The 18117-nt window shown below is 35.4% G+C and overlaps 1 protein-coding gene across 1 annotated transcript in view; it reads left to right on the plus strand.

Annotated features, from left to right (window-relative positions):
* Nucleotides 1–18117, plus strand: part of LOC150078532 (tRNA-dihydrouridine(20a/20b) synthase [NAD(P)+]-like) — a 199809-nt gene that overhangs the window by 153849 nt on the left and 27843 nt on the right. Inside the window, exon 5 of the mRNA XM_090384600.1 lies at nt 3035–3175. Within this exon, the coding sequence (XP_090240726.1) occupies nt 3035–3175 (141 nt within the window). The remainder of the gene's footprint in view (nt 1–3034; nt 3176–18117) is intronic.

Raw genomic sequence — 18117 nt, forward strand, 5'->3', positions numbered from 1 at the left:
GAATCTTCTGGCAACACTTCCTTATATATAACAGGCTCACAGTATTTCTCCACATGGTTCCATCGGCGCATGGTCAGAACTGGAAGCGGAAATAGCTCGGAAGCATGAAAAGCAAAACCGTTCATCCGTACTTAGGACAATAGTTTCAAATAGGGGTGCAAACGCATACCCCTGTCCCTATTCGTGGTATTGTTGTCAAATGAACAGATTCGCAGGCACTCGAGCCATTTACGGTCCCAGAATCCATGCGCTTGATCTACAATAACCGCATCCTATGGGGAGATTTGATGCTGCCTCTCCCAATAATGCTTGGCCACAGCAGACTTATTATAATCAGCAGTTTTTAGAGCATTTAAATGCTCCCCCAGATGATCCTTTAACCGCCGTTTTGTTTCGCCCACATAACATTCCCCACAATCTGGGCATTTTATCCTGTAAACAACTCCACTACTAAGGTCCTTCGCGATTGGATCTTTTACCTGGGACACAACTGTGTGCAACCTCCGTCCGGGAAGCTGCACACAGCGCATTTTGAAATCCCGTAAAATTCTAGTTAACGCACATGGACCTCAGAAAATGCGGATACCCCCCAGAGGATCGTGGACAGATATAGCAAAGGAATAGTGTCAAACCATAGGGAACCGTTTATTCCTGTGGCTACCGCATACATTCCTTACTATCCTGGCCTTACTGAGCGGTTAACTAGAATTTTACGGGGTTTCAAAACACGCTGTGTGCAGCTTCCCAGATGGAGGTTGCACACAGTTGTGTCCCAGGTAAAAGATCCAATCGCGAAGGACCTTAGTAGTGGAGTTGTTTACAGGATAAAATGCCCAGATTGTGGGGAATGTTATGTGGGCGAAACAAAACGGCGGTTAAAGGATCATCTGGGGGAGCATTTAAATGCTCTAAAAACTGCTGATTATAATAAGTCTGCTGTGGCCAAGCATTATTGGGAGAGGCAGCATCAAATCTCCCCATAGGATGCGGTTATTGTAGATCAAGCGCATGGATTCTGGGACCGTAAATGGCTCGAGTGCCTGCGAATCTGTTCATTTGACAACAATACCACGAATAGGGACAGGGGTATGCGTTTGCACCCCTATTTGAAACTATTGTCCTAAGTACGGATGAACGGTTTTGATTTTCATGCTTCTGAGCTATTTCCGCTTCCAGTTCTGACCTTGCGCCAATGGAACCATGTGGAGAAATACCGTGAGCCTGTTATATATAAGGAAGTGTTGCCAGAAGATTCATTACTGTTGAGGAAGGAAGCTGATGCTTCCGAAAACAACATTTTTTATTGCTTTTAATCCAGTTTATTTTAGGTAATTTTATTATAATGATTTTATTACAGTTTTAATTCTTACATAGTGTATCATAGCAGTTTTATTTTATACATTAAATTTTAGTCACAGTAAAGAGTTATTTCAATTAATGGTTGGTGTATGAGCTTATTTATCGTCAAGACATGATTTTACCCAACCTCAGATGCCTTTTCCAGGATATGGTTGATAATGATCAGTATCTTTATATGGTGTTTATAGTCCCGCAAGTATGGGTTTGAATTTGGACATCCAGGTACCTTGCAGATAGGTGACGAGCCTCACCTATGTGCAATTAACCGGAGTTTCAAATGAGGGCTATTTTTTAGCTTTAATAGGAGCATTTTTATTCTGCGGGAAAGATTTTTTTCTATGATACTATTAGGATTAATGTTAATTGGTTGCTGTTTGAGTTTTGCTTGTGTGGCAGTATTTATATTGTTATCGTTGAAGGTATTTTTCAGTTTTTTTAAAGCTTCTGTCATATTATCTGGGTTATTGCATATATGTATAATTATGTTGGTTTGGTTTCTGATTTAGCCAAGCATATACATTTCCATGTATATGCTTGGCTAAATTAGTTTCTCAGTTTGTTAGTTTAATAGCTGGGAAGCTGAATTGGTCTCTTTTATTGTAGTAGTTGGTGTCTACTATGTCGTTTGCAATTTTGATTTAGCTATCGAGGTAGATGGCTTGTAGGTTGCGTTCTGTGTTACTTCCTCAGGATAAATCTTTTTAGCCATATTGTTGAAATCTGCATAATTGATAAAAAGTACATCATCTATGTACCTGTAGAAAATAATGGCTTCTTTAATCTTATTTTCAAAAACAGGTATATATATATGAAACATTGTTCTAGTTTGGCTACGTGTCTGCTCAAAGCCCCGGCCAAGAGGGAGAATGTTAATTTCCTTAAATTTCTCCAAATTACTCCAATTTTACATTAATTTTGATGTGTTATATGTTACTATATATTTATATGTATCTGTGGTACATTAGGCTATCAATTCCAGGGCTAGTTTAAAGATAACCAGTGGGTTGGTTGGGGTCACCACAAACCTGATGCTCCCATGTTTTTTTTGTTGTTAGTTTTTGGTGCATTGGCTTCTATGGCCATAATGCACCTCCCAAAGTTTTTGCATTTTACTCTGATCCAAGCCCGAGGCGGGATCAGAGTAAAATGCAAAAATTTTACTCTGATTGGAATTCGAACACGCAACCCTTGGGTTGCCAAGCAGGCACTTTACCCACCTGGCTAGCCCGGTTGGCATGCTCCCATGTAAAACCAAATTTAATAAAAAGAAATATGTTTAACACACACACACACACACACACACACACATATATATATATATATATATTTTTTTTTTTTTTTTTTTTTTCATTATTATTTTAAAAGGGCATTAATTTGAAGCAGCTTAAAATGAAGTGTTGTAAAGCAGGGCCTACCTGTATTTTTTTAAAATTAAAACTTTGGACTGGACAGTATGGTTTCTTCTTTTGTCTCTGGTAAGCATTTCTAATTGTAAGTAGATTGTATTATTATTATTACCCTCTCCCTCCATCCACTGATGAAAAACAACAAAGAGGAGTTGATTCGTGTGGTTCCCATACCATTGTTAATTTTTTGTATGAAATGTAATCTATCCAGCACAATAAAATGTTAATAAATGCACTTTTTTTTTCCCCCTTTATATATATGTATATAGATGGGCCCTTTCAGAAGGCTATGGAGCAAGTTTGATTCATAAACCTGATTTAGTTCATGATATGGTAAAGCAGACCAGAAATAGGATATCTAATAGTGAATTTACTATATCAATGAAAATTCGTATCCATCAAAATATCAGGTATGTTATCATATAAGTTATTCACCCAGTTTGATTTATTCTGTATTCTATATCAAGTTTGATATGGAACCTTTTCATATTATTTGCAAGATATCTACAGAAAGCCATTTCTTTAGGTTACTATACACATCATAACCACTTGCATACTTTTCCAACTCTTCATTCCTCATTTTCAATTTAGTTTTTTTTATTTTTCAAATAAACACAATTTTTATTTTTCCAGTTATGGACCAAGCGAATTTTTTGATGTGAACTTAAAAGCAGATATTAGGTGAATCTTCTTATGTTTACTATAAGTGCACAAATGCACTTATATATATATATAATATTTATTTATTTATATTTGCGTCTTCACACACACAAACACAACTTTGTATGTCATATGTTTTGATAGATATGTTTAAATATTTGACTTTTATAATAAAGGTTTAATTACTTTTTTTTTTGTAAGTTTATCTAAGTAGCAACAATAAATGGTTCAACAGACCATTGTTGTTACCTGTTATTGTATAGTTTGTTTTTTTAGTGATGTTTTGCTAAAAGGAGGTTAGATTAATTTAATTATGTAAATGTTTCATTTGGGGGGGGGAAGCAAAGTTGTTTGTGAAAGATTCAGTTAGTTTGACTTTGTTGAGCAATTGACCATGCTCTTATAGTTTTCTCTAAGTTGCATGATGCACTATAGTCATCCTGATAGGTCATACAATAAAAATTTTGGAATAGTCCATAAATATGTAATTTAACAGAATGAAAACATAAATTAAGAAAGGAACTTTAAAATCTAGTAATTTGGAAGGAAAGTAGACTAAGGATAAGACTAGAAAGTAAACTAGGCAAGACATTTGGACAGTGCCCAAGTTATGTTAAAATTCTTTTGTTTTTCAATTTCTAAAAGTGGTAGGTGTGCATTTAATTTGAAAAATTCAATTTTATGTTTTTATTAGTTTCACTAAGACAACTTGCCAAATTTTAAACTGTTTTTAATCTATGTGAAAATACCATACGAACACTTAACTTTTTAGATTCTACTTACAAAATGACGTTGTTTTGGCCACTTCAAATTTACGAAAAGTAGAAGACATTCCTCATCTTCTCTTTGTTGCTTGTTTTGTCAGAGAATTGTTATGAATCACCATTTGCCATAGCCTTTGTTATATGTTAACTATAGAAGGAAATCCATAACTGGCCCACTGATTGCTGACAAAGTTTCTGAAAGTTGGCTAATAAATATTTTTCATCTACATTTACATGTGAAGTTTTTAAGGATGAGAATACTAGAAAATTATGAAATTATAACTAGGAGTTAAGTAATTCTGTGATAACTGAGAAGAAAATGGGAGGAAAATTGTTGAATCCAAAAGTAAATAAGGCACATGGTACTGATAGAATCTATCCAATTATATTAAAAGAAGCAAACATTTGCCATAATTATTAGAGCACCTTTGTATTTGGGGGAGGAGAACAGGAAACATTTGCACACCTCCTGTAAATTGGAGGTGTGCAAATGTGTCCTATTCACAAAGGGAAATCAAAGAGGAAAAGTGTGAGTAATTACAGACCTGAACATTTGACTTAATAATGAAGTCAATGGTTAAAGAAGTATTGCAGGATTGGATCATCTTTGTAGGATGAAATTATGTGAAAATTAGAGCATGGATTTTTAAGGAGAAATCTTGTATGACTAATCTCTTATTACTGTGATGCAAAAAATAGTGTTGACATCATATACTGTACTTAGATTTCAGCAAAGTTTTTCACCTTGTTCCACACGAAAGACTGCTGCATAAATTGGATAAAGGCACCAAACACAAGTTACTGAAATGGATAAAGGGATGGTTGAGTGGCAGAAGACAGAGGGCAGTTAGTTGTGTGCATTGCTGTTCTTGAACTAATAAAATTAGTAGAGTTCATAAGGGTTCAGTGCTGAATTCTTACTATTTTCAATATTTATTGATGAGGGTCAAGTTTAATATTTAAGTTTTTGGGCTAAAGCCTTAAACTACCGATTGATTCATTAAACTTAACAAGTTAGTGAAAAGGCATTGTTTTTATTGTATCTCATATTGTGAAAACCTTCGCAATGAGTTACCCTGATATTGTTACCTTGAATAAGCAATGCGTCACCACTGGAGAAGACTAATGTTACTTATTCTCAGTGTATACTACCACCCAGATGGCCTCTCTTCGATGGGCAGGTTGGTATCCCAGTGTTGCAATAAGTGACAACCCAATTATGAAGTATAACTCGACAATATGAGAGATGCCAGATGGTCACCATGTGGCATCTCTCATATTGCAGTCAACATGCAGCATTTCTGTAAGGTCATAAACACTACACCTGGAGATACCATGCAGGTGTGAACCAATATCAGCAGGGAACGAGATGTGGTATTCACATCACACAGAGGAGTGTCTGCCCTTCTCTGTCACCAGGTAGGTGACAGATGACTCTTGTTAAAATTTGTTTACTCAGTGGAGGCTTGAAATGGTGAAACGTAATTTCCAGCACAACTGCTCTGACAACATCCTCCTTCCTCTCTGCCATGTAGAATGGGTTATATCTTTTGAGGGTTACAATGGACATTGTGGAATCTAATATTTCTTGCATTTTGAAGGTAGTACAGCCAAATATAAAACTTGATGAAGATCAATCTACTAAAAATTAAGTTATTACATACAGACGGATTGATGGACAGAGTGCATAGTGTTGAGGAGTGTGGTGCTTCCGGTGGTTCCCACTTCTGCGCCATATGTATACTGTGAGGATAAACAGTACTACTGTGAGTTCCAGGAAAAGTGTTTTATGTTGCTTATTTAAGTGTTGTGTTCTGTTGTTGTCCTGGCCATGGGGCCCCATGTTACACCACACACTCACCACTGGAAGGTAGCCGGGGTTATCTGTTATTTGCTGGGTGGTCTCTGCCTCCTGAGCTTCCTGGATGGAGACAAAAAAAAAAAAAAGAAAAAAGGGTAGAGTAAAGAATAGAGAAGAGGGTAAAGAGAGAGAAGTAGGGGGATGTAGACAAAAGTATTCCCCTGGTCTGGCAGTGAAGCAAAACTAGTGGTGTGCTGGAGCAGGCTCATAAGGGCCGGTTAAACTGACAATAGCTATAAACCGTGGAGCGGCATGCACAAAATCCAGCCAGGGTGCACTTATTTCAGCACTCTTTGTGCTTTCTTTTCCTTATCCCCTTCCCTACGCTGCAGCCTGTATAGGGATTATCTCGGCTAGCAATTTTACAGGAATATTATTTTCAATAAACACCCAGCTTCAGTCCTGTCCTGTTTTCAAGCATTGTTAGTCTGCTGGGATGAAAATTACCATAGTGAAATTAACTAATTATTTCTATTCTATCTACAAAATTAACACTCTCAATATACATAAACAGAAGTGTTTTCTTTGATGTCCCAACTTTAAAATTCAGAAAAATCTAATGTACAAACAGTTACAATTCAATTCAAGTATGCATTTTCTAAGTATTCCCAAGAAAAGCAATCAGGTCACCTTGATTATAGAATGCCTTATGGAATTCGTTTGAATTTCCCGCACGTGTGCTCCGCCGCCGGCTAAAGAGAATTATAAGTTACACGGAGCAGCTTGGAAGGCCCATAGCTCACGAACGTGATATGTTGGTGTGGGGGGGGGGGGATATGCACGTAACTCTTTCTTGGCATAAGAAACATAACCAAAAGAATTGCAATGAATTGTTTTTGAAAAACGAAATGATCGTATGTCCTTTCTTCAATGCATATTGCATCTGCTAACCAAATCAAGGTAAATCATCTATTGGCACCCACATTGGAAAAACTAGTGTAAAACTGATACCACACTACAATGTGCATTTAATAAAAGAAAAGCGTGCTTTACTGCAATTGCTTTTAGGGAACAATATCAGTACTGCATGTTTTCTGGATGTATATTTTTTCTTCTAACAAACTTCCAGAAAATATTTCTATTGACAGCTTCTAAAACTGGTATCAAAGGAACTTTGCATGAACACTCGTAAAATCAAACAATAGTAATCCTTTACTGCATGGAAAGTAATCCATTACACTGAGTAGTGGAGAATGTTTTCTGCTTCAAATGGATGGAATTAATGTCAAATGACGTGAAGACAGTAACAATAGGTGTTTAATTCTGAAAAGTCCCTTGTGGTAAAATAAAACAGGAAGTTACCCTTTACGTTACCGAAAGTCAGGGCTGGTTCTAGGGGTGGGTGTGCAAGTGAGGAACTTGCCACAGGTGCCACGCTATTAATAAAATATGCTTTACATTTAACATTCACTATCTACAATTATACCACATTATTGGTACAGTCAGTGCTTTTTCTGGGATGGTATGCAATGGTATGGTGCACAGGCACCTTTATGAACAGTGATGTGACATTTGGATGCAGTACATTTTGAAATTTGTATAATTCAGTAAATTTTTTTTGACATGCTTACCTACTATTCAAATAAGCTTATAGTTATTTAACTAAATTTGCATTTTTGCTGTCTATTGTTAAGATATTTGCTGTATAAAACTTTATAACCATTTTTAGAATTTTTAATTACTTAATTGGACCTGTATAACAAACTCCTTTATTGCTAATTTCTCTATTTAGCAAATATTTTTGAATTTTACTTGGTAATTACATTAAAAACAGTTTCGGTTGAACAGTCTTTTTATATGACGAACGGATTAGGAGAAACTTAAGGGTATGCACTTCTGGCAATTAGTGCTGTCGCTAAGCACAAATTATTTATATATATATATATATATATATATATATATTAATAGTTATATTAGTGATAAAAGGAAAGCAAGAAATAAAGCAAAGCAAGAAAGTTAAAAGACAATAACTAATATTTATGGGTTAATGCAGTTGCAAGCAATCATGCAATACACCCACAATGTCTATAGAATATCATTAGAAAAAGTAAATCAATCCAATAATAATAATACCATCAAGGACTTAAGAAAACGCAAAAAAAAAAAAAAAAAAAATTATTATTATCGCTTTTTACCGACAATCTAGATGACTTCAACTGGGGCCAACCACCCAGAATGAAGGCAAAAAACGACAAGAAGTTCTCTGTTTCTGTGATGATCAATATATGCTAAGTAATTTAAATCTAAACCAAATATAAACCAGTATAGGCCGAACATAAATCGAATATAAATAAATCGAATGAAGATAATTAATTAAGAAAAATTTTGAAATATTAGAATCAAAGGTAAGAAATATAAGTAAAATATAAATGTAAGCATATATTAATCATCGTTGACCCGACAGAGAACGTAATTTAAGGATTAAAACAAGATTAAATATATAATACATACTACATTTGACCGTATCTAGGACATAATGTAATAGTCGTCAAAATAATATGTGGTGCCCCCTATGTGATGGATACGGTAAAAATAAATAATTAAATTAAATTAACGCAAAGAGAAACATGCAGATAGTAAGAAGAAAAACTAAAGGAGTAGGAAAAATAGAACCTGAACTCCACAAAGGCGAAAAATAGTGGTATAGATAAGAAATAGTTTCTCCTATGTCCTCGGATTGCCCTAATAATTTCGGAGAAATAAAAATAAAGTGTAGGACAGCTTAAAGGCATTACAAGATATAAGTTGTGGCTCGGGTATGCCCGGGATCGCAAACCCGTTCCTATAGTAGGACCCTGAGCTGAATTTGCATGTTATCTCAGCGTGAATTTAAGTAAATTTAAATGAAATTAACTATATGTATTAAAAAAAAAAAAAAAAATGATACACTGTAATTTGCAAGCCGGTGGGTACAAGTTTTCTACGCCGTAAGACACCAAGAATGCACAGTGTATCCTATTTACATATATACATGGCACTAAATATAACGATTTTATTGAAAATTATATTGAAACGATAGGTTCAGAAAACAAATTTTTGAAATTAATTATGCTAATTGCTTTCCTGAAGTGATATTTCAGGTAAGCGATAGGGAAATTATTATTAATCAACTTGCCGTACAACGCTGTTAAGCCTGTTGAACAATTTTTATTACTATTGCAGATATAAGCAATCCTTAAACATTGCGATAAAATTATATTAGCATGCACTGATTTTGATACATTTGATTTCCAGTTTGTAAGGCTGACTACGTTAAAATTAAATGCATCTCTTTTATTATATACGTTTACGTCTATTTTATTATTATGTAATATTTCTATATGAAGATCCAAGTAATTTGCTATAGTATCGGAACTATTAGTTTTTTCCAACACAAGCTCCCCTGGATATAATCCACTGTAATCCTGGACAAAATGTGGACAATTAAAAACACATATATCATCTACGTATCTGTATATAAGTAGGTTATCTTGAAATTCTCTTTCTGTATAATACAGATAAAGGTTTGCGATTATGCTTGATGCTGGACTTCCCATAGGGGTGCCAGTGACTTGCAAATATAACGATGTTCCGTCATATACATAGTTATTAAAGATGCATAATTTTATTAGAGAATTCCAATAGGTTAAATCAACCTTTATAGCATTTTTATTTTCTAAATATAGTTTCTGGAGGACGACTTCTAAGTTATTAAGGTTAATGCTCGTAAATAGACTGTTAAAGTCAAAAGTTTGTATTTGATGAATATTATTATTTTTTAGAGCATTTATAATAGGTAAGTTATTATTTATTATAATAGTTTTATTTAAGTTATTTAAAATACTTTTAAGTAACTTTTCTAACATTTTTCCGGGAAATTTAGCATAACTATCTCTACATGATGTTATGAATCTAAAAGCAATTGGTGTTTTGTGAAATTTGGGTATGCAATATATAAATGGATATTTTAGGTTATTATACTTTAACTTTAATTTTTTATGCAATGCAATTAATTTTTTGATTATTATATTAGAAGAAGATGTTATCTGTTTATATGTTTGATCATCACAGAAACAGAGAACTTCTTGTCGTTTTTTGCCTTCATTCTGGGTGGTTGGCCCCAGTTGAAGTCATCTAGATTGTCGGTAAAAAGCGATAATAATAATTTTTTTTTTTTTTTTTTTTTTGCGTTTTCTTAAGTCCTTGATGGTATTATTATTATTGGATTGATTTACTTTTTCTAATGATATTCTATATATATATATATATATATATATATATAATCATCAAGAATAATGCAATAGAGAAGTTATATGCTATAGAGGGGAAGAAAATTAAGAATTAGATTAGATAAGACTGAATTACAATAACATGAATTATGGATCAGGGTCACTGCTATCGGAAAAGTACCTTACAGCCATAATGTATATATAAAATATTATTAGTATAAAATACAGTAAGTAGATGTTTATGCATAGAAATAAACTAATGAAAATACGGTGTACCCTGGGAGCAATATACATTGTGAACGAAGAGGGGAAGAAAGGAACCGGAAAAAATAATTGTAACGATTGAAAAGTAAACCAAATGAATTTTTTGAAGAAACGACCAAGGTGGAGATAGCATTGCAGAGTCTTTCATAATTTTTGTCTTCATCAGAGGTCATCCACCAAAATCATGAAAAAGACAGCAATGCTCTTACTTCTGTTTCCGATATGCTCTGTATGTCAAAGTACACGTGCGAAAGTCCACGTGGTTATATCAATTTTAAATAAAATTTGAATAAAATTATACCAAGTTTGCAATTACATAATGTGTTAATAAGTTATTGCATACAGAACATGGATGACCTTACAGAAGTAAGTGGAATGCTATGAAAGTAGAAAAGACAAAGGCAAGGAAAATCCGAATGACAAGAACTTACCGCTACAGGCCGGACTGACAGAAAAGACTATGTCAGTGGGTTACCAGTGTATTTATGCACGGGTACGCTAGCAGTGCCTAGCATTAGACAAATTTTGGTGTGTGTTTTTTTGAAATACAATGAAATGACGTGGGCGGTGAAGCTACGCTAGGTTAAGTACATGATGCTCAAACTGCCCAGGATAGTTAAGAAATATAATAGCTGACAAAGTAGCGTTAGAAGGCAGCTAAACTTTGTTAAGGCGAAAAATAGATTGGGTAAAGTTAGAAAAATAGAGCCCTGATGTTGCGTTCGGTAAACTAATGGCTCACAGGACAAGATGTAGATGATTATGGTATAAATATGTAGTTGGGCTAGGGTGGTTCTGGGTTGCAAACCCATTCCTATAGTTAGGACCCTGAACGAATGTCTGGGAGTTGGCGCATCATGTATTTAAGGTCAGTTGTGTACAAGGTGGCATAATGTAATATAGTTAAGTTAGAATATAATATAATTAAATATAAAATTTAAATAAAGTTAAGTATGAACATAATTACAAGATAAATACATTGTGATAGGCCAATTTGTGGGTACGAGTTTTCCAGACTGTAAGACACCACAGAGGCCTAGTGTATTGTATACTAATAATATTTTATATATGTATATATATATATATATATATAAAAGACAGTGGCCCCTAGACGTAAGTCCAGATCCACTTAGTGCAACTGTCAAATTTATACAAACTATATGAATGGGCCTGAATGTGTGTTGTTTTTGAAGTATTCGAGCCACGGAGTAGTCAACACACGAGCAATTGCCGCCCAGCGTCCATTCCCAGGCTTATGGCGCTAGGCCCTGGGTGTACCACTCTGTATGCTAGCTGCACAAAAATCCTGCATTCACTGGTAGAAGTTCTAGAACAGTGAGCCCCAGCGATCCTGCTCCCAGGCCGCCCACGCCTGAGAGCCAGCAAAAAAAAAAAAAAAAAAAAAAAAGACCAGACCGAAATGACGTGGAGGAAGAGGAAAAAATTAAAATAAGCACGTATTAGGAGAGCTAAAGGGATTACCATTCTACAACTTAGTGGTACAGTCAGTCCTCGTATAGCACGATAGTTGTGTTCCTAGATACCCTCGTGCAATATAAACAACAGGCCCTATGGGGAAAAATAGGGTTAGGTGCCGACCACCCAAGATTGAACACACATTTGTAATCAAAACATTACCAAACACAATAAATTATCATAATAACATACGTATTTTATTACGACTATTACGTAATAAAATATTGCTAATGCTTTTGCTTCTAGTGTAAGCAAACTTGTTTGATTTTCTATAAAAGATGACAGCTGTTCCATCTCTTCCAATTCTTTGTGTCTTAATCTAATGGATTTTAATTACACTTTGAGTTGTTCCTGCTATTAAAGTTGTTTTTATTTTCTCTGCATTCTTTGTAATTCTCGGGGTTGTCTCATTTAGGCCTGTAGCATGTGCAATATGAAATGGTCTTTCATTTCGTTCAAAGCGTTTCACAATTTCATATTTTTTCTCTATCGACAGAGGCGGACTGGCCATAAGCCTTACCAGGGAAACGACAGTGGGTCAGAGGCCAGTGTGATTTTGGCCATAAACGCTAGCATAAGGCCACCACAAATTTTCCCTGGGTGAGAATTTTATATCGATATTGCTTTTCTTTTTCCCTCTGAATCTGTAGTGTCTTCACCAGGACGCTTCATTTTCACACCTTTTAAGTGTTTTACTCATTTTTAGGGAATAAAGCACAATTACAAAATGAGGAGGCACGCTTGTTACACATAAAGAAAGCTGTGCACGTGTAGCAACTGAATAAACAACACCGTAAAGGCAGAGACAACTCTACCTCACTAGCTCACATTTTACTAAAGCACATTTCTGGGGGTTACTACCATAAAACAATAAAAACAGTTTCCGGTTGCATTCCTGCTAGTGGAATCTGTTATAAACTGTTAGTAAACTTGATCTAATTGCATTTGCGATAATACCGATAGCTGGAATTTTACGTTATTATGGTGAAATGCGTTTCCCCTTCACTGATGTAAAAAACAAATACATTTTCAGAATCTTCTCTTCATTCCTATCGTGTCGCGTTCAGTTGGGATGATTCCGGTCCAACTGCCATTTCTTGTAAACACAAAGGTGAATCGTGCATAAGCGAATTCGGTTCGTGTTATATACGATATCGTTCCCCTATTTATAAATTGTGTATGATCGAATTTGTGTAGTGTAAACACGTTATATGAGGACTGACTGTACTTGTAAAATTTATCTGACCACCTGTCCCACATACTGAGAAGTTGCACTGTTGAACAGATCAAGGGTGCTACTGTAAGCGCCCTCTCAGAGCATTAGGAGAGAGTGATTTTCTTTTACCCCGACAAATAATCATCTGTTGTTTCACGGAAGTGCTTCATCCACACTTTCCGTAAATATACCATATCGCGTTTTTACATGGTCACAGTATCTGAATGACTTTGACATTTTGGACAGTTTTGGACAAAAATAGAAAAGAAAAGAAAAATTTAAGAACTAGTGACAATATCAATGATGAGAGAAGGAAAATGAAGACAACAAAGTCATTAAACCTTCTAAACATGAAATGTTGGCAGTTTTTGATACTTTTGAGGCCTGTAGTGTGAAGAAAAATGTTCCTGAAAATACAAAGTTTTATGTTAAACAAATGTGGACTTTTTCTTAATGATGGATGTACACTAAAATCCAGTGTACAAAAGATAACCAAATATTTTTCAAAATAATTTGTAATATTTTACTCATCATGTACGTATGAAAAAAAAAATCGTATCTTAATATGTTACGTATTGATAAATTGTTTTTAAATGTTAGAAAATTTATTTCTAACAATTTCTAACCTGCTGCCCCTGGCAGCAGAAACACACCTGAGTTTGTGAGAGGCGAATCACATGATCCACACGTTACATGGCATCATCTGCACAAAGGATCATGGGAGGCAGGTGGTGCCACCGCAGTTAAAATTGGTTCAAATCACCAGTACTCCTACTTTCTTTTAGAGATCTGGTTGTGAAAAATTTACCAGAACACCCCTGAGCAAAACCCATATGCCCACATGCTCCACCAGGCAAAAGGAGTTGGACATCCACAAGTGGGGAAGAAAGCCACTCAGGAAGGGAGCTGTGTGTGTTGGTTGCCATAGGCGAATGTATAACCACAGTATCCCATCCAGACTTGGATCTGGGTTAGCAGTATCCTACCCTGTGACCAAAAGTCCAGGGTTTGCTGTCCATATAGGTGATTTGTATATCATGTCTGGTTGAGGAGACAGAGGATTACTGGAGGTGGAGTCTGGTCAGTCAGTTGGTAAAGTTCAGTCCACTTAGAAAACAAGTCCAGAAGGACAAGATCGGTATGTCAAATCTTGTAGAATGAGTCCGTTGATTACTGCATTAAGTGTGGTTGTTCCTGGTAGTAGTGTAACTGAAAAGCTAGGTAAGTGTCTCAGCTAGTCTGGAAGCATTGGCAGGTTGTGGTAGCAATTGTGGAAGTAGCAGTCTTCTGTGGGTGAATTATTTCTGGGAAAAGGCTTGATATTAGTGTGCCTCGTTGATATAAAAATTTGCATCGTTGTGGTTGGTCCTGAATTTGAGTTACGAGTCAACACTTAAGATCCTCATGTTGGACAGACATACATATGGTGCTCTGAGTCCACAGTTACAGTTTCTAATACCAGTTTGTTGATAGAGCCATGGCCCGTGAGGAGAACCATTGTATGTAGCCCCAGAGAAAACCAGCAAGGTGATGTTGAGTAGACTTTAGATATATCCAGGATGAACAATGAAAAAATTTATATTAAGTCTTAAAGTATCGTATTAATTGCTCAAATTAACTGTATGGGATATTTCCTGGCTGTGAAAATTTTTGTTAAATATTGCAATTCCGTGGCTAAATCTTCTTGCGAATGACTATATTTAACAGCATTGTATATTTGGTTGTATAGTACGGACTTTTTTGTATTATATGAATGGTGAGAGTAAAAATGTAAATATTTCCCTGTATATGTTTTCTTTCTGAATATCTTAGTCCTGAGCCTAAATATTGTCTTCCTCTAATTCATGAGTGCATTTCAGTCTGTTATGTACCAAGCTGAATTTTATTAAAAGGTAATAATAGTAATAGAGGCATGTGATGCAAAAAAGCAAGCGTATGAGCTTATGTCATCAGCCAAAAAAAAAAAAATTCACACAACCATTCCCTCTAAATGTTTGTCCAGTTCCTCCTTGAATTTATTTAAGCTATCAACTTCCACGACATATGGAAGTTTGTTCCAGCAATTAACTACCCACTGGCAAAAGGCGAATTTCCACACATCTATTCTGCAACTGTCTTTCCTCAATTTGAATTTATGCCCCCTTAGGTTCATAATCTGAGCAAGTGGAAGAATCCCATCAGAATTCAGCATGCTAAACTCCTTCAAGGCCTTATATACCTCAATTGGATCACCTCACAGATGCCTAGTCTCCAGCTGCTGCAATTTGCAGAAGTTAAGCCTATCTTTGTAACAGCAAACCTTTGTCCCACTCACCAATCTTGTTGCCCTTCTCTGTACACGCTTAAGCAAATCTACATCCTTCCTAAGATGAGGCCTCCAGACCTGTATGCAGTACTCAAGGCATGGTCTGACCTGATCTGAAAATTAAACCATTGCTATATTATTAACTTTATTAATTTTGAAACTGAAAGATAGAAACCAATTAAGATTTGATTAAGATAGAAACCAATTCTAAAATGTTACTAATGTTGAGGGTAGTGCAACTTTAAAGTGTGTTCATATAGTCATTTGCAAGAAGATTTAGCCACAGAATTGCAATATTTAACAAAAATGTTCACAGCTAGGAAATATCCCATTCAGCGTGCTCAACCCATTTAATACAGTTAATTTGAAATACAATGTCATATTTGGAAAACAACATCAACAATCCTCATAATAGTAACATTTGTAGAAATTACACACATGGCACCCAAATTGTACTCCAATACCATAGACAATGTATCATGGGGACTCAAGACTCCTTTTAAACTCAGTCTTCGCTTACACCTTCAGCCAACTGACAATGAATACTTGTCAGTATTCACTGACAATGATGACGCCTTGCTTATATGTTTGGGAGGTGACCTCGAAAGCCAGATTAGTACCAATCATGAATCTCATATTGCCATGTTGGGGCAAAAGCTATTTTGACTTTGAGACATCATCACAGAATGTTCTTTCCTAAGAAATGCATATTGAATGTTTGCTTCAGCTTGGACCATGGGATCAAGTGTTAATTTAGCTCTTTAAAAGCCATACTGATTTTAACTTAATATTTTCAGTCTCTAGGACCCACATCAGCCTGGTATTAATTCCCTCCCCCACAAAAAAAAAAACCAACTAAATAAATTGATAAGCTGCTAATTTGTTGGATCAGTATGGTCCTTCCCTGGACCATATTGATCCAACTTAGGTTTCAGGAATACTAATACAATATAAAATGACACCAGCTAGCAGGGCAGTAATCCTTGTTGTTGAAGAGCAGATATGGACTCTTTTCTCAAAGGATCAATCATGGAAATGGAATTATAAACACCATCAGTGCCTGCAGCACTGTTCTTTGATCATGCAAGGGCACTGCATACTTCAGTCAGGATAAGAGGTACATTATACAGAAGTTGGTATGTATTGAAATTCAGTTATATTTTTCTGTTTGCACTTTACATGATTGAAAGGTAGGCTTGTATGCAGTTACTGCTGAAGTTGTTTCAAATGTTTACCCAAAGAAGTAGTATTAGAGTGGTTATAAGAGTATTTCCCACTAATTCTTCTGATATTAGATCTGTGGATCTGTTTACGGTGGAAGTGTATTGGGTTCGGGCTTATTTCTAACTCATTCGTCGTTACATAATGTTAGGTTAGCAGTGGTTCAGAGTTTGCAAAATAAATTCCAGTATTGTTTATTCTTTTTTTTTTTTTTTTTTTACATTGCTATAGGCTTCATTCCACCAGGTTTTGATAGATGATTTAGGTATGATGAATTCTGCAGTCATTGGTGAGGAATTATTATTATTAGCCATATGATGCAAGGAAGCCTGAGGCTTATGCTGCACCAGCCAAAAAAATTTCCTGAGTTACCCCGAAAGAGAGAGCGAGAGAGAGATTCGGAAGTATAAAGGAAGGAATCGCTAAGAAAGAAAAGAATGATGATATCCAGCTCAGGGCCCTGGGTTTGCCAAGCCCATACTCACCAGATGTGATAGTGATACCTAAATGTGCCAATTTTTGATTTTTCAGGTTGAGAACAGAGTTTGCACAGTACTGTACAGTGGTCATTGTTTCAAGGGTTATAAATAATTTTCCAGTCTGAACAGAAACAAGTTTGGAAAGCATATTGAAATTTAAATTGCAGAAGTTGATCTTGAGGAGAGATGTATGGATGTGCGACTGCTGTTGTTTAACAATACAGTAAACTCCCGCTATTCGCGGGGGTTACGTTCCTGAGAAATTCCGCGAATACTGAGTTATGGCTCCCATAGTAATAAAGGGGTTCTGTTCCAAAGTATGAAATATATAAGAAAAACAAGTCGACACTACTGCAGATTTTTTCTTCTGATTTCTTGATTGATCGTACCGTTGATTTTATAATGTTTTGCCACTGAGGAGACACTTTCACCATTAGAAATTCTGTCTAATAACTCAATTTTATTCGCTAATGTCATCACCTTCTCTGATCTTTTCACATTTCCTTTGTTATTCGTAGCCATATTTTTGTATGGGTTAGAAAGAACTTGTCCACAATAAAGTCACTTTCTTCTGTTAACACACTCCAAAAAGTCTGTTTTACACTGCAAAACAGTAGCTATATCACTTTTGTAAGCATATCATTATAAATTATTATCATTATTATCATTAAATTGATAAATTTATTCAATTTATAAGCATATAAATTAAAAGCAAACGATGAAACTTTCCATGACCAAACGCTTAACACATACTGAACAAGGATTAGCAAGAAACATCCAGGCTCGAGATTTTGTCACCCCTCTCTCCCCACCCATTGAGCGCTGTTTTGACGGGGAAAGATAATTTTGGCCACTTTTTTTTTTTTTTTTTTTTGCAGAAAATGTACACTTCGCTTTA

This window comes from Mastigoproctus giganteus, chromosome 11 (genome assembly GCF_048544385.1).
Source record: "Mastigoproctus giganteus isolate SK-2022 chromosome 11, ASM4854438v1, whole genome shotgun sequence".
In the NCBI taxonomy this organism is placed as follows: domain Eukaryota; kingdom Metazoa; phylum Arthropoda; class Arachnida; order Uropygi; family Thelyphonidae; genus Mastigoproctus; species Mastigoproctus giganteus.